This window comes from Astatotilapia calliptera, chromosome 19, assembly GCF_900246225.1.
Source record: "Astatotilapia calliptera chromosome 19, fAstCal1.2, whole genome shotgun sequence".
Taxonomy (NCBI): domain Eukaryota; kingdom Metazoa; phylum Chordata; class Actinopteri; order Cichliformes; family Cichlidae; genus Astatotilapia; species Astatotilapia calliptera.
Genome location: NC_039320.1, coordinates 2,628,040 through 2,646,382, shown reverse-complemented (window position 1 = coordinate 2,646,382; position 18,343 = coordinate 2,628,040). Strand labels below are relative to the sequence as shown.

Genomic DNA, 18,343 nt, shown 5'->3' with positions numbered 1-18,343 from the left:
AGATATAAGGCTTGTCCCAGTATATCTTCAGACACTCCTGACGCTCACAATTCAAGAATTATTTTCTCACCTATTACCGTTCTGAAATGAATTGGACTTGTTTGAGGGTAGGAAATTCGTCCTTCGCTCAGATTTCTTCAGATTTCAAACTCTGGAAATGAACCACTTTTTTCTCTCGTCATATCTTTTTAATGGATTTCCACAGAGACCTGAAAATTTCCATGACTGTTCACCAAAGCCTGCTGTCTCTTACGGTGAAAGAATGATATTGATACTCTAAATAGATTTAGAGTTAGAAAGCGTTGTTTGAGGGCAAGTCAAGGCATTTTTTGCTTTGCTCTACTCAGTTATGGTGCATTAGAAGTCAAATATCTTTAATAATTCATATTTTAATGATAAATTGTCAACACTTTAAGATTCCCCCATCTCTTCTGAACAAAACGGTGTAAGAATGACCGTTCTAGCCCCTACGGTTAGGAAATTATGGTCATTTGTTTGAGGGGAGTCGTCATTATGAGAAATAGACTGCAAAAATCCTGTCTCTGTGCTGCGTGTGTGCACCTGTTTTGGCGGGAAAAAGTACACAGCCTCTGTGGATTCAAATTTAGCAGCTCCCAGGCTGCTTGACTGAAAACGTGCTTCTCTCTCCCTGTGTGTGTGCATGAGAGAGAGAGAGAGAGATACCCTGTTTAGGGCAGCATCTCATTGTTGGAAAAAAATATAATATATTCAGACTGGTTGACTGGCATAGACCCTCCGTTATGGGCAGAAATCTGTGCCATCAGAAACTGAATTTGAATAAGTTGAATTTGAATTGCTCAGACTGAATCTGAATTGTAACTTAAAATAAATGCTTTTGAAAACCGAATTTGAATTAGTCTCATTTGAAATTGAATTTATGGTTTGAAAATGAATTGATTTGCTTTGAAACTGCATTTTATCCTTTAAAAATTCAGCTCTCGGATAATTTCAGTTTCACTTCTCACCATTCAGTTTCAGTTCTACAATTCAATTTCAGTTCCAAAATTCAGTTTTTTGGAACTTACATCCGGTTCCGGTTCAAGCGCAGATTAATAGAACTACGTTTTACTAGCGGACCGAAAGTGTTACTGACGGGAATCTACAGCATCTTTAGCTGAATTAAGACTTCAGAAGTCATTCGTCATGTCGAATGACCAGCGGATGAACTCTCAGGTTGGTAATAAATGTATTACATGTATAAGAACAAGCGTCATGTTAACAAATGATAGCCGTACAGTAACTGTTATGCTTATTGTAGCTGCTAGCTAAAAACGCTAATTTAGCGTAGTTTGCCCTGAATTCAGCTTTGACAACAAATATGATCGACTGTTTCTAGTAGAATTCCAAAGTTGTCATCTTGGACCCTCTCAGAGTACCCCCTCTGTGTGCTTGCAGAGACCCCTACAGTAGGGAAACATGCAAAACGGTGCCCAAACCTTTGTATTTTAGCTTTATTTATGTCTTACACAGCATCCCAACTCTTTAGCTAACTTAATAACTTTAGCTAAAGTGAATAGTTAGTCTAATTCATTAGTGCAGCATTACTGGGTCACCTCTGTTTGAAGTGATATAATGTGATATACAACTATCACTGTGTTTAACTACCATAATAATTCTACTTAATTAGATTTTTTATTTTTAAACATACTGCTCCATTAATATGTTTGACAGGCTGAAGTTGTCGGGTCACCTCCTAAATCGACCATCTGTTACAGGTGTTTTGTGCCAGAAATGGAGTGTCCACTGAAGACTGAAGATACTGAATCTCTACGCCTTGCCATCCATCCCTCTTGTGCCTTCATCTAGACAAGAGACAAACTTAACCACTCTCATATGCTCTGTACCTACATCACCTTCCCTGACAGTCGTAGCTTGGCTCATCTGAGGGTGAAATTATAAGAATGTGTTATTTTGCAAAGTGCTCTCTAGGGTTCCTAAATAAAATATGGCATTGAGGTCTTTTGAATTAATCCCTTCTTCTGAAATATAAGAACCTCTCCTGGTTTTAATGGCACTTTGGATTTCCTTACTTTCTGTTCCACTCCCAACCCCAAATAGATGCTGACAAGCTGCCACAGTAACATGGAAGAGGGAAAGAAGTTGGAAAGGACTACTACAAATAAACCTAATGCCTAACAATGTAAAATAAGAACAATAATAAAGATAAGATGAAGTAACAAGTTTTTAGTTTTCTGTTTATTCCAAATGATCATCCAGATGTCTGTGACATGTGATGACAAACACCATAATGGAAGGCCTTAGTCATCACATGCTTAAACTCATATATTTTTGCATATGCTGAACAGGCAGTCAGACATGCTGTAACTGTGGGGTAGAAAACAGCATAAACACCATACGGCAGGGGTCTCAAACTCCAGTCCTCGAGGGCATGGAAAAGTTGCATGACACTGGCCCTTGAGGACTGGAGTTTGAGACCCCTGTCATATGGAATATGACAGGTGTGGTTGAACTGCATGAAGACTCTGAAGCTTCTCTTCTCTTCTGGCAGGACAGGAATGTGGCCTTGTCCTGTGAGCCACAGTAAGGATGTACTTAGAGTAGAACTGGACTGTCACCGGCCTCAGGCTCTTCACCCTTTTCAAAGACAAAGCAGTCATTTAGATAAAATATTAGATATTGTTTACCTGTAAATGCACAAAGAGAATTTAGAAATGTAATTATTGTTAAGAGTGAATAAGCACTGATAGTGTAATCTACAGCTGTGGCCAAACGCTTAGAGAATGAGAAGTGTTGTTTGCTTATTTACAAAGTTTGCTGTTTCAGTGATAGTTGTATATCACATTATATCACTTCAAACAGAGGTGACCCAGTAATGCTGCACTAATGAATTAGACTAACTATTCACTTTAGCTAAAGTTATTAAGTTAGCTAAAGAGTTGGGATGCTGTGTAAGACATAAATAAAGCTAAAACACAAAGGTTTGGACACTGTTTTGCATCTTTCCCTACTGTAGGGGTCTCTGCAAGCATACAGAGGGGGTACTCTGAGAGGGTCCAAGATGACAACTTTGGAATTCTACTAGAAACAGTCGATCATATTTGTTGTCAAAGCTGAATTCAGGGCAAACTACGCTAAATTAGCGTTTTTAGCTAACAGCTACAATAAGCATAACAGTTACTGTACGGCTATCATTTGTTAACATGATGCTTGTTCTTATACATGTAATACATTTATTACCAACCTGAGAGTTTATCCGCTGGTCATTCGACATGACGAATGACTTCTGAAGTCTTAATTCAGCTAAAGATGCTGTAGATTCCCGTCAGTAACACTTTCGGTCCGCTAGTAAAACGTAGTTCTATTAATCTGCGCTTGAACCGGAACCGGATGTAAGTTCCAAAAAACTGAATTTTGGAACTGAAATTGAATTGTAGAACTGAAACTGAATGGTGAGAAGTGAAACTGAAATTATTCGAGAGCTGAATTTTTAAAGGATAAAATGCAGTTTCAAAGCAAATCAATTCATTTTCAAAATATAAAATTCAATTTCAATTTAGTGATGATCATTTTCAAACCATAAATTCAATTTCAAATGAGACTAATTCAAATTCGGTTTTCAAAAGCATTTATTCAAGTTACAATTCAGATTCAGTCTGAGCAATTCAAATTCAAATTTAACTTATTCAAATTCAGTTTCTGATGGCACAGATTTCTGCCCATACTCCGTGTGTCTCTCTCTCTGTGCATTTGTGTATACATATTTGATTTTGTGTGTATCTGTTGGCTGTTCCTTCTTGTTTTTTAAATTTATTTTTATTTCTTTATTTTTTTTTTCACAGGTGAATAACAATTAGTTTTGAGGGAACTTAACCATGTTCCGTTTTTTTTTTTTTCAGCTTGTCATCTTACATTTTCCAGTATTTTCACTTAAGTTATTACTATTCTGTTCAATCATAGTATTTGTTCTAAATCATTGTTATTATGCTATATTGTAGTATTTCTGCTAAATCATACTATTTCTACTATATTATATTTTTCTTTCTAAATATAGCATTTCTGCTATATAATTGTATTTCTGCTACGTTATAATATTTGTGCTAAACCAGAGTATTTGTGCTGAAACATGGTATTTCTGCCAAATTATAGTATTTCTGTCAAATTATAGTATTTGTGCTGAAACATAGTATTGATTTAAAATTACAATATTCATAGTTCATCACAGTGTCTCTGGTAAATCACAGTATTTCTGCTATGTTGTACTATTTTTCTAAATCATAGTGTTTCTGTAATGCTTAAGTATTTTTGGCTAAATACATTCTTTCTGTTATCTTATACTATTTCTCCTAAATTCTTGTATTTTTGAGAAGTTATCATGTTTCTGGTAAGTTACAATATTTCTGCTAAGTTCTGGTATGCTATTGTATTTCTGCCAAGTATTATGTTTCCTCTAAGATATTGCAGTTCTGCTAAGTTATTCCATTTTAGCAAAGTTCCTTTGCTTCTGCAAAGTTTTTACAATTTCTGCAACTTTTCAGCTTTTTCAGCTAGTTTTTGCAGACAGCTTCAGCTTTAAAGCATCCACACTGCATTTTCGCAGGAAATGCAAATTTTTCTAGTTATAGTTACTAGGTACTTCAAAAAAAGTAACTGAGTTGGTAACCGAGTTAGAATATTCTAAAAGTAATTAATTACTTGAAAAGTAACTATTGCGTTAGTTTAAAAAAAAAATGTTTAACCCTCTGGGGTCCAGGGTGTAATTGGCAATTTTTAACTACTTTTGATATTTCCTCTACATTTCACCTTTAAATACTGTTTACTTTGCCTTGTTTGGTATCATCCTTTTCAGCACAACCTCACATGTCTGAATTTACAGTCATGTTTTCATTTTGACATACTGTATTAACACAATTGATCTAAAATGAAACAAAAACCATAAAATCTGAGTAGAAAGTTATATTTTTAATGTAACAACCACAAACATGGTTAATGAATCATATTTCATAACTTTAAATGCAATATAAATGGTCAATTTTAAAATCCTATGCACACTTTTTGCAAACACCAAAGCTGTTTGCAGCCATTTACCTTTTACCCCTTTTAAATTAACCACTTCAAACTATTTATATAACAATCAGCTGCATTCAATAAGATGCCACACAAATTATTTGTGCCACTCCAAACAATAATTTCTGTCCATTGTAAAGAAGAACATCACAGCCTGATACCTGCAGGTCTGACAGGAGCAGGTGTATCACTCCTGTTTCTACCTGGAGACAGCAGTCGCCTCATTGTTCTGACACACAACACAAAACTATCCACAACACTACACACTAACTACACAAGACAACACATTAACTACACACTCCAAACACGCTAAACGTCACAAATCTCTCACATCTTAAAACTCGCTCTCTCTCTTTTTTTCTGCTGTCTCTCTCTCTCTCTCTCGCTCTCTCTCTCACTCACTCACACTCTCTCTCTCTCTCTCTCTCTCTCTCTCGCCGTCACTCCTAAAACTTCCCTAAACAACCAAATGTCATATTGCCATATCATTTTTTGATTGGTCGACATGGTGCATTTTTCCACCAACAGGAACCGGCTGTTTTTTGGTTTGTTTGTTTTTTAATTTTTTGCTCATAAGCAGAGAGTGCTTGCTAGCTTCCTAAAAGTGATGAAAGTATTCAGGAAAAAACACGCGTGTATACTGTTTATCATGACTCTGGTTTTACGTGGCCTATTAACACAATTTAAAAACTGGTAAATATTACCTTGTTGCTTTGTCTTGAAGTGGTCATGTGATTGGCTTAACACGACTACTTTATTCTTCCTCAGTCAAACAGCAGCACTCATGTGATTGTTTTGCCCCATTAACTCCAGGTGTTGTGCCAAAAAGTGATGTCTGCCAGAAAGTGATAACCGTCTGCGGGAGCGCGCCTAGCTGCTTAAAGCTGTTGTGCCCAGATTACTTACGTAGACAGCTACTTACATGGAACTGATATAAGATGCGGTAAGCTGAAGACAGCTTTGACCGTCTGCTTGTTGAAAAATAGTAATGCGACCGCACTGCATTTTCTTGTTAGTGACGGTAACCCAGATTACTCATTAGTGAAAAAAGTAACGCCGTTACTTGTAACGCCGTTATTCCCATCACTGCTGCTGAGACACGACTGTTAGTTGCTGCATTAAGGAAAATGTGTTCGACATTTCCCCGCTGCTTCCCCCGCAGATCCTGCAGATCCTGCAGAGTGAAGGGTAAGAAAAACTGTTACTGCATCACAGCAGGAAATTTAAGTTATAGGCAGTAAAAACCACACAGGTCGAATGTGGCTGACACTTTTAACTGACAAAAATGTTACTATAAAAATCAGTTGAAGTCATTTAAATTGCAAAAGAGACACTTTGAATGTTTCTCAATTGCTGTTGCAATTTTGTATGAAATCATAGAGGGTCTTGAAGGGGAAGAACAATTGCCTTAGATCTGAAAAAACGCCAGAGCAAGAAAACAAAACTGGTTTTGACCTTTTGTGCCTCACTTTAGTGGTTAGCGCTCTACAGCAACAAGCGGGGCCTTCATGTGGAGCGTTTGCATGTTCTTCCATCACCTGCGTGGATTTCCTCCCAAAGTGTACGAGTGTGTGCTTGTCGTTTTCTTTTTGTTAGTCCAATAATTACATCTCCCAGATCAGGATCAAGAAAGAAAGGCATCTTAAATGGACTGGTGTTTATATAGCGCAACAGAGCAAGGAGCTAAAGGGTTTAGAGGAGCCTACGCAGGGGTTTGTGCGTGTATGTGTTGTTGTCATTTCTCCATCTAGACATCATAATACTTAAAGCCTTCAGAGCGCTCTGATCCTGCCTTGCTCCAACTCATCTCCTGGCACCTCTTCCACAATGTTGAGTAAAATCCTTTCTGCCTGACCAAGCTGTTGTTCCTTTTAATTTGAACAGAAAGTCTGTGTACTCTGTTTGCCCAACCGCCACTAATGTGGCATCAACATAGAAGTCCACTGTGTCCTTTTGACAGGACTGTAGGACTCATACAAATTGCAGAAATGGTGTTTGATGCCAAAGTCTCAGTCATGAACACACTAACACTTTGATGAATGCATCAGGATTAACTCAGGGTTCAGTATCTTGCCCAAGGATACTTCCACACACAGTTTGGAGGAGCCAGGGATCAATCCGCAGACCTTCCAACTGGTAAACGACCTGCTGGACTACCTGAGCAAGCACCTTTTTTACAGATAATGTGGGTGGGGTTTTTTTTGTATTTTTTGTCTTAAATTAAATGGTGACATTTAGCTGGTCTATGTTCCTACACTCACTAATGGCCAAGAGCTCTTGGTAGGGACCAAAAACATGAGACTGTGGATACAAATGCTGGAAATAACCTTTCTAAGAGGGTAGGGGGACTTTCACTTAGAGATGGGGTGAGAATCTCAGAACTGCTGCTCCTCCACATGGAAAGCAGCCACTGGTGTGGATATGTGACTAGGGAGCCTCCTAGGTGAGAGCTTTCAAGCATATCCAGCTGGGATAAGGCTCTCAGGCACACCCCTACACTGGAGAGATTCTCCTGGATGACCCAGGAACAGCTCAGTGCCCTATACTGGAAGAGCTAGGGAGAGAGAGATCTGGGTGTCTCTGTGTAGACTGCAGCCCTCTGTAACCCAGGCCTGGATAAATGTTTGTTTGACTTAGTAAAAGATATACCTGCAGTGTGTATCCACACAGCAGCAGAAAGGTCAAAGTGGATGTCAGTCGTTTAAAAGATGCAATGTAAACACCAGAAAGAACAATATGAAACCAAAATAAGTAAGTAAGTCATACTGGACTTTTTCTGTATTAAAACAAAATAACAGATCTAAAGAGTCTGTTCACATGTACAAATAAACCTTTAATAATTCACTGATACCCAAACCAAGTTAAAGCATCATTTACTTTTGTGACTGCATTAGTGTGTTATTCTGGTCCTGAATGCTGCTGTAACAACAGAATATTGCAAGGATACATCATTTGGCAGAAAGAAAAATCATTTTAGTACTTGTTCAGATTTGTTTTCAAACATTTTATTTCATTTGCTTTTATGTTTGTCTGTCATAACAGTCAGCTCGATGTTTCACTGAGTCACCAAACAAAAGCAAAAGTCTTTATTTGTCAGTGCCATCCAAAGCATACTACGCACCGAGACTTTCTGACCTGCAAACAATCTGGTTAAGTGCGTACGTGCGTGTGTGTGTGTGTGTGTGTGTGTGTGTGTGTGTGTGTGCGCGCGCGCGCGCTTTGGAAGGGGAGGGATTGCATGTGTGGCTCTGTGGGTCTCTCTGAAATTTCCCTACATCGTCTGAGCAGGAGGAGCTTGTCTCGTTAGGCATAAAAGCTCACAGCAGCTGCAGTTACTTTCAAAGCAGTGACTGTGACGTAGAATCTGAAAGATGTTTTATGTTCTTTATAGATATATATCATGTGGATAGTTTGTTTGGCCACAAAAATACTTTTTACAGACTTACTTTGGTGTATTGTTGTAATTCGATTGGATGATGTCAGTAGTTTTCTTTGTTGTGTTAGGGCTGATGTTGTTTATGTCTCATTTTTAAATGTGTTGTTCTGTAAAAAGTGTTTTTTCATCTTCCTTCCTGCATGAAACATGACAGTTTCACTTGTTCTTTATGTAATCTTATTGGAATTCAAAGCAATTCAATGTATTTATTTATTGATTATTATGTATTATGACAATGTACATATTGCAGATTTATGGTTTAATCTATTTTTAATTTCACGGTCATGCTATACACAAGGCTAAAATGTTTCGTTTATGCCAATCATATTAAAAAAATGTATATTAAAACAGTTTTTTTTTAAATTGCAGATTTCTCAGCACCTTTCTTGGCCTGTTGGTCACGTTTTACAACCTGGAGAAGAATGCGGACACAGTCGGATTCATCCACAACAGGCACGTCCAACAGTTCCCCTGAACAAACTTTAAGAGCTGGAGGAAAATGGTTTAAAAAGTTCTGGCGAAGCCCCACAGGTCAACCCAGTGACAACGGTCCTTCCACTACTGATGGACACCAATCACCTACTGAAGAAGAGCGGCCAGTTGGTAGGTGACATACATCCAGCTGTTATTAGCTATTTCCTGTTAACCCTCTGTATCTCAACTAAATTATGTTTTGTGTGACATATTAAAAAAAGAAAGGAAATTGATGTTACGGTTGTTCCACGAAATAGTGCTGATGTGTAAAAAACACCTCTATTACAGAAATAAGGTTCTCCATTTCTTCCAGAAATGTTAAATACCTTATTTTAGGAGAAATATGAACTGTTTGAAGATTATTTATCTTTGTTTTTGTCCACCAGTGACTCCTACTTTTGAGGAATGCCTTGAAGGACAATACCTGTTTGAAGCCACTCAACTGTTGATAGACAGGGAGAAACATCTGTTTGGAGAGATAACAGAGGCTGATGCACTCAAAGCTCACGAGGAAGCAGTAAAAAAGCTTGCTGCAGACTATGAAGCCCTTGAAAAGCGTTTAGAGCAGACCGTGCAGCAGAGTCTTTCTCTCAGCTGTGAGGAAGAGGTGTTTGCTTTGATATCAGCAGTGAAAGCCATCAACCTTGAGGAAGAGCAGGACCAGCTGTGGGGACAAATATGCCGGACGCCACCAGCCTGGAGGCCCAAGAAGTGGAAGGAGCACCATGACAAAGTGCTTCATGAATTAGTGTATAGTCGTTTGGAGAACCCATCGAGCCCCACTGGTGATCAGGTGAACCAGTCCTCGATCCAGGCAGACATCCAGTCCATGGGCAAACAGGTGAAGAAGGACATGCAGTGGGTGGTGGAGATTGTGAACAACTGCTACCCACCAGAGATGGACATCTGTAACTTTTATGCAAGACAGTACCATCAAACTTTCAGCGCAAGACTCAAACAGATTGCAGACTTTGTTCTGGATGACAAGGACTGCAGCTTCCTCCTGCGATGGGTGAAGGAGTTTTATCCAGGGTAAGCCACCAGTTCAATTATTGTTTGAAGCAGCATCTTTCTGTGACTAAACATGAGGATGTCTGTCAGTGTGAGGTCCTTCATTGTTTTTAGAAGAATAAATACCTGAGCAATTACAGATAGTGAATAATAATACAAATGTAACAGCTAATTTCTTGTTTTCTTAATGTGCTAAATAAAATGACATTTTTGTAGACTAAACACAACTTGGGGTGTTTATAGAAACTCATGTGTTATCTGCTCTGTGTACCAGAATCCTTGAAAAACCTGAGCTGGCCAGTAATATCAATACTGAAGCACTGGGAAACCTGCTTCCTGATGAGTTACTGAAACCTCTGGAGGAGCAGTACCTCAGCAAACAACAGGTAACACAGTGTATCTGAGGCGTGTATCCAGTTAATCAGTATGGTCATTGCAGGGCTTAAAGTGAGATGTGTAAATGCAGCATCAAAGAGTTGCTGGTTTAATTTTTTTGAACATAATATTGTAGATGTAATTATTACTGTCAGTAATTAAATCTTTACACATGAAAGCGGTTTAAAACTGGCAGCTGTGTGTTGTTGTGTGTTTAGAGCGACCTGATGATTTATATTGGCCGAGTATTGGATGAAGCAAAGAAAGAGTGGGATCAAGGAAAGGAGCCGACAAGAGATGATGGTTGCTACGCCAGTCCTGTGGCCTATGATGTCATCCAGGTACAGTTGCTGCATAAACTTGTTATTAAAAAGGCTGAAATCGATGCTTTTATGAAAATGTATTAATACAATGTGAAAGGTGTCACTTGTGGTGGCCAACTTCAAGGATCCTTATAGTGAGTCCTGCATTTGTTGACTTCTAATTGTTGACCATGATGAGAGGCTTTGAATAAATTGCTATGTTGTGGTTAAATATTGACGTAACATTGTTTTGACATCACATTTCCTCTGTTATTCACTGTAGAACACTTAAGAAGTGCCGACAAATATTTTCCAGCCTGCTGCACATATTAACCAAACTGAAAAAGACTTTGAGAAACTTTGAGAAAAAGATTTACAAACAAGGAAGACAATAGTTTTTGTTTGGGTCATTTATAGAAACGTATTTACTGTCAGATCAGAGTCACAGTTTCAAACCCTCCCATGGTTCTGTAGTTTAATCACTTGGGTTTGTCACTAACATTGTAAAGCACTGGGTTTGGTTCCTGGTGTTTAACTGGATCTGAAAATGATGGAAGTGCATTGCTGTGTAAAGTGCTTTGAGAACTTAAAACTGCCACTGATTTGTCAATACATTTGTCTTCAGTTGATCAACGGCATGGTGACATCAGCACATATAACTGTAAGAGACCGACACAAGGCCCAGGAAATAACATCCAACCTGACAGACTTCATGCAGAGGTAACAAGGCTTCACAAGGCTGTCTTTTAAATATTTAAATTTGAAAATACATTTTAGTTTTATGTTTGGTAATAACAAGATAATAAAAGTGAAAACTGTTTTTAATCTTCTGCAGGTATAAAGAGTTTCATGAAGACATCATAAGGCAGAACAAACCGCACAGCAAAGCTTTCATAAAGGCAAACCTCAGCTGTGTCGAACAGTTCAGGTTTGTTTCTGATCCAGTTAGATGGAAATTCAGATTTTAACTTCATCATAAAAGGCGAATACTTCACTGTGAGCTAATGTGTCCTGTGTGGTCTGTCTAAAGGGACTTCTTTGAGAAGCACGATCTGTTCCCAGAGAATGTGCGGGAAAACTGTTTGCAGGTCCTGACTGAGATGAAACAGTCTGCCCACACTTATTTATTAACCCCTGTGCACAAGGTCCTCAAAGTAAGTTCTTTACAACTGCAGATATCAATAATCCTCAGGATTAAATCCTAACATGTTTTAATCAAAGATTTTAAAAAACTGTGTTATTTGTTCCCCACACAGCCACACTACCAGAAGGTGGGAACCAGTGACTGGCCGAAGAAGAACACGTTTGAGAAGCTGCTGAACAGCACTGAAGACCAGCTTCAAGAACTTCAGGGTTCCAGTCAGTCCTCTTACCAGGTAAAAGGAGGAAACTTTATAATGGACTGAATGGCCATTATTGCCTTCATTGCCACCTTTTTAGTAAAAGGATTATGATGTGCTCTGACTACTTAAATACTTGGTTTAAATTCAGGAGCTGATTGGTCGGCTTTACCAGGAAATGACAGTGGAATATGTCCAGAGTCTCCTGAAAGGAGAGGTCAAACTGAAGGACAGCAATCAGCAGCAGAAGGCTTACGAGACTGTGCAAGAAAATGGAGAGAAACTGCACGAGCTGTTTGCCAGAATGGTGAGACTTGATCTTTAATGCACACTTTAACTGAGACACAAATTAAATCAATCAAGCACAAACACTGATCAGCAAAACATTGTTTGACAGGGTGAATCAGAATCAGAAAGGGTTTTATTGTCAAATGTTGAGCAGGTTTACAACATTAGGAAATTGCTGTGGTACTTATTGCAAAACATACTGTGAGACAAACGCTTAAATAAACATAAAAATTTAAATTAAAAGTGCTAAGCAGATTGATATATACATGTATGCAGGTGATGATCAGTGCAAAAATGGAACAGATGCACAGAACACAGTATAGTGTCATGTGTTTGTGGTGGGAACAGTCATATGGTTATTGTTCATGAGTCCAACAGCAGAGGGGAAGAAACTGTTCTTCTGCCTGAGGGGAGCAGGTCGAACAAGCTGTGTCCAGGATGAGAAGGGTCAGCTGTGATCCGAGTTGCACGCCCCAGTGTCCTGGAGGTGTACAGGTGCTGCAGAGATGGGAGTCTGCAGCCAATCACCATCTCAGCAGAGCACACAACACGCTGCAGTCTGTTTGTCCCTGATGGTGGCTCCATCATACCACACGGTAATGGAGGAGATGAGGATGGACTCAATGATTGCAGTGTTGTTGGCAGGTTGAATTTCTTCAGCTGCCTCAGCAAGTACATCCTCTGCTGGGCCTTATGACGGAGGTGATGGTGGGCTCCCACTTGAGGACCTGGGTGTTGGTGGTACCAAGGAAGCGGAATGAGGCGAACAACCTTAGTCACAAATTCAACTAACTACACTAAAAGAACCGTTGACGGGCTGTATTTAAGTTTTGAAATTTACCCTCTTACTTTGGTTATACTTTTAAAATCAAGTGAATAAAAAGAAAAATCAGTAAGAAATAGAAAAAAGACATTTCTCAATAGATATTGGATCTGGAATGATGAGAGGACAAGGAGTGGGAGGGGGTCACTATTATGATACAGGGATTATAATAAGCTAAAATGAATCCTTTGCCATTGCAGTACAGGACTGGAGCAAATTTTCAGCCTGTGTAACTGAAAGAATTTAAAATTCACATTTACTGCCCAGCTAGCTTAAAATTCCAGTGCAATTACTCCAGAAGAAAAAACATCATTATTTCCAAAAACAGCAGCTATGCTGATTACAGTTTGGGGAAACTTGCAGACTAAACTGACGTCGCTGATTTGTCTTCACAGGGATCCAAACAAGACTGGTTAAAGGAAATCCTGACCAAGATTGCAGAAGTGCTAAAACTCCAAGATATTCCTGCCATACAGATGCAAATCGTTTCACTGGGATCTGCTTATCCCGACCTCAGGTAAACAGGAAGCTGACTGAGCGAAACATCTTAATTGGTATCAGATATATCTTGTGAGCAGGATGAGCTACATTCATGGGAACTAACATGAGCTGAAAGTAGATGTGCTGCCTTTCTATTTTACATTACCAGTTTCACTGATAGTGCACTGAAACAGAGAACTAAATAAAACATGCTGGCATGAGAGAACCAGCAGCAGCTGTGAGTAGATGAAGTCAATAATTCTTGTTAATTAGAGTTAAAAGGAGAGTTTTTTCCAAATGTGGCACCAGAAACCAAACTGTCTTGTTCTGGTCTTCAGTTTAGCAAAGGTCTGGGGTAGGGGTGGGTTTTTATAATCGATTTATCGATTAAAATCGATTCTGGCTTGGATAACGTAAAATCGATTCATTAAAATCCTGAATCAATTTTTTAATATAAATTTATTTTGCCCGAAATGCCAGAATCTCTGGTGAAATCTCACAAAATTTCAAGAACCACCAAACAGCTAAGACAGTAAATGAGAGCAGGAACACGGATTCTGCACAAAGACTTAAACACACAGCGCAACCCGCGGATCAGAATCAGTTAGATGTCGCCCTTCTCACAGTCGGGGCTGAAAGCTGACAGCTCGCTGATTCTGATGTTTCGGCGGGTCGGCGCTTTGTGTTCACGCCCTTCATGCGCTGATTCTAAAGCTGTTAGTTTGATGTCTCTCCGAACAATATTGACTGAACCAGCAGCAAAAGAAGATCCAAACTACGCTTCACATAAACATCGTCATGAATTCACTCTGACTTTTACTGTTTTGCTTCCACCACGATGCACAGCTCTCCCCCCCTCCCCCCCCCTCTCTTCAACAACAGTTTCCCGTCTAAAAATCTGTTTTCTTCATTATTCGCTTGCTTGTTACGCACAACTCTACCGTTGTTTACAGCGCTGTCGGCCGACGTTTTTTTTCCCTTTTACATTCTTCCGGAAAGAAAACCTAATTTCTGCCGTTCAATACTGAACAAATGTAAACTTTTTAAAATGATGCAAAATGCAAAACGCTTAGTCGTGTCTCTAATAAAACCGCTGTAACGTCAGAGGTAATGTTCATGTGTTGATTAATGGTTTTCTTTCGTTTTTGATGTACTGCAGAATATTTTTATAAAATCCCAGGCCAGGAAACTCGCCTTCATGTTTTTCTGTGTTTTATCTTCAGCTACTTTGACACAAAGGCATCTGCTGTGACGCTCACACCTTTGATAAAGTCTTGCGTGTGTCAGCTTCCTTTTTATAGATACAAAAATATGTAAATGTACTGATCTGAATTATAATATTTCTGACTGTCAAAATTTCCCAGATTCAAATTGAATTGAATCGAATCGAATCGATTCGGGACCTTGTGAATCGGAATTGAATCGATTCTAGAAATCAGTGACGATACCCAGCCCTAGTCCGGGGCTACGTTCAGGGCCATCACTGGAGGAGGCGTGTGTGCTGAACTTCGTGGTCCTCGAGCAGTGTTTTTTGAGGGGCTGGCCGAGGCCACTGCCCACTGGGTCCGCTTCCATCACCTGCCACCAGACCGGAGGCTACACGGCGGAGCTCATCAAACGCTGAGTTTAGGCGCCGGCGTGTGGGGTCCCACAAACCCCTTCACAGCGCTGCTTTAGGCCGGTGGCCCAGAATTGCCCGACGGCCACGGGGCCGCGCTTCTGAGCCACGGGGAGCCGCACAGAGTCCTGGAAGTGTGTGTGGCCGGGGCACCTACTGCGGGAATGTCCAATGAGTTGGGACGGGTGTTCCGCGTCCAGTGTCGCCGGGGCTACAGCACCCGCCCCTGGTCCCGGAGGTACGTAGCACATTCCGGTAAGGTGTCGAGAAGGTGGACTCGGGCTGGACGCAGATCCTGGTCCACCAAAGCTTGGTTCAGCCTGGGGCGTTGGAAGCAGAATGGGTGGAGGTGAAATGTGTGTATGGGGACACAAGTATCCTGTGGTGCCGCTTCTGCTACAATACAAGGGCAAAACGCAAGGGGTAAAGGCGGCAGTTGGTCAGCGCCTGTTGCATCCCCTAAATTTGGACACCAACTAATTGGCCAGGGTTACATAGCTTGCTGGGGCAGTATGCGGGGATGAGACGTGGGGTCATCTAACACTGACTCTGGGGGGAGGAGGCAGAAAAGTGTGCGCAAGCCCTGTTTAAGGTCATCTCCCAGGTCGGTATTCCAAAAGAAATACTGACCACCCAGGGCACGGCGTTCATGTCTCGCACACTAAAGGAGCTATAAAAATTACTGGGCATTAAATCTGTTCAGACCAGTGTCTACCTCCTTCAGACTGACAGGCTGGTGGAGCGGCTGAACAAGACTTTAAAGTCCATGATTCATAAGTTCATACATGAGGATGAACGCAATTGGGATCGCTGGTTAGACCCTCTGTTTGCAGTGAGGGAGGTACCCCAGACCTCCACAGGATTTTCTCCTTTGAGTTGCTGTAGAGCAGACAGCCATAGAAGGTGCTCGACCTGATTAAAGAAAACTGGGAGAAAGGGTCGAGCCCCGTGAAAAATGAGATTCAGTACGTGCTGGACCTGAGAGCAAAACTGCACAGGTTGGGGAGTCTGTCACGGGCAGGTGCGTCCGCAGGTGGAGGAAACAGCAGCGATTGCATCCTGTCTGCGCCGGAAGACCAAAAAGGAGGTGGGACGTCTCCTGGGGCTGGCAGGCTACTACTGCCGGTTTGTGCCTAGGTTCGCGGACCTGGCCAGCCGCTTGACCGATCTCACCAGGAAAGGTGCCCCCGATCTGGTCCAGTGCCAGGTGGCGTTTGTGCAGCTAAAACAGGCTCTCTGTGGGGAGCCGCTGCTGTTCACACCTAACTTTTGGTGGTTGTGGCCGATTTCCTCTCCTGCTCGCGGGGGTGTACGTTCGGCTGGCCTCAGTCGGGCGGTGGGGGTGTGTGGGGGAGGTGTGGTTTCTGGCCTGCTGCAGCGGAGGAGTGACACAGTGAGCTCGCAGGGCGGTGCGCAGGCGGGAAGAACAGGTGTGCCTGACTGTTTCAATAACTGTGTGTTCTGTTTGGCAGTGAGAGCTGACATGAGACGTGTGTGTGTGACACAGAGTGAGGAGTGTGTGCATAAACAAAGAACTGTTCCTTTCACTTTCGAGACTGTGTGTGTGTGTTACAGGGTCCCATGTCACAATAAGTAAACTAAATGTGCGCTTACAAATTGAACAAATGTGCTTAAACCAATCAATAAACTTATTGGAAACTAAAGTGTGTTATTGTGTTCAAATGAAGAAATAAAAATACAGGAGAGTTACCAACTGTAGAGTGTGACCATGGGTTTTGCCATCACATGGAGAATCACATGCATTTCAGGCACGGATCCATTTCAGCAGTAGGAGTTCCACCTATTGTCACATTTCCAACAGAGGTGGACTGAGTCACATTTTCCATCTCCCCTCTTCTCAGCAGTTTAGATGATGGTGATGTGTTACTGACAGCTTTCAGTGTTTGCAGGAAGGATGTGTGTCAGGGGCAGACAGAAAAAGACATAACATGGCAATGAAACACAAGTTTAGACGGGATCAGTGAAGTTATAACTTCTGCTGTTATTCTTATGTTGAAAGTGAAATAAAACATTGCAGATTCTATTTAGCTAAAAAAAAAAGCTCAATTTCTTTATATTTTTTCTTTTCTATATCAAATGTGGCAGCTTTCACATGACAATCCTTTTTTCACAGTCTCTGACTTTACGTCACTTTTTTAAAACTCTTTCTTCTTTCTGTCACCAACAGTGAAAAACATGTTTCGGCTCTGCTCAAACTCAAGACAAACCTCTCCAAAGCCGACAGGAAAATCGTCAAAACCACTCTGTCAGACACACTGAAAGAGAGCCGTGCTGATCCTGGAATCCGGAAGTTTTTCTCCAAAATTAAAGTGAGATGAGCCGCACATTTGCTTCTTAGAGTATCACTGACTGAGAGTTTGGTTGCAGAGCAGCAATATTATCGTGTATTATATTGTGTTACAGTCTATCTCTGTAAAGACATACAGAGTGAATGCCAGGGAAAAACCTTCAGATGCTACTTAGACTGAAATCCCTATTATACGCAGACTCGGTGATGGTGAATGCTTGCTGTAGTTACTGTATGTTATTGTATACATAAGCTAGATTTTACATTCATGCTGGCAATTTTTGTGCATTTCATAGAAACTGTGAATAAGTATGCAAGAGTCTGTTTTTACACACTTACAAACAGGTCAGTGCCGTTCTATTATATGTCGTTTTGTTTAAAAACTACAATGATATTAAAGTCTAGTTTTTTCATAAGTTGTATTTTATGCTATATTGTATTACAGAGAATTATACATGTCTCATGTACATAAAAAGATGTAAGTTGAGTTTTTTTTAATAAATGTGCAAAAACCAGCTCAATTTGTTTTTACTGTTTACTCTGTTTAATAGATGATCCACATGTAAACTAACTGTAGGGTTTATAGTATGTGGAAAAAACAGCAATAGTACTGGCAACAGACAGGGAATGGAGTTACAGTTAATGTCTATAATAAGTATCAACATGTGTTAATTATAAAAATCATAAGAATGATAACTGCAGGTTACAAGTGAACACTATAGCTTGATAGGTAATGCAGCATTATAGACAAACCCTACAGCAACTATCTCCACCAAAACCATGGAGGAGGAGAGGCTATGATCAAGGTAGCATGGAGGGAAGTTAGCCATTAATAGTTCAGA

At 40.4% G+C, this 18,343-nt stretch overlaps 1 protein-coding gene across 1 annotated transcript; it reads left to right on the top strand.

Moving 5' to 3' along the window:
- The first annotated feature begins 6,030 nt into the window (after window positions 1-6,030).
- On the top strand, window positions 6,031-17,917 carry LOC113012586 (tumor necrosis factor alpha-induced protein 2-like). Its single transcript, XM_026152878.1, has 12 exons — window positions 6,031-6,234; window positions 8,852-9,085; window positions 9,343-9,988; window positions 10,242-10,353; window positions 10,561-10,683; window positions 11,270-11,364; window positions 11,480-11,572; window positions 11,675-11,798; window positions 11,901-12,020; window positions 12,136-12,291; window positions 13,491-13,612; window positions 17,382-17,917. The coding sequence occupies exons 1-12, from the start codon at window positions 6,174-6,176 to the stop codon at window positions 17,530-17,532; spliced, it is 2,037 nt and encodes a 678-aa protein (XP_026008663.1). The 5' UTR covers window positions 6,031-6,173; the 3' UTR covers window positions 17,533-17,917.
- The last annotated feature ends 426 nt before the right edge of the window (window positions 17,918-18,343 follow it).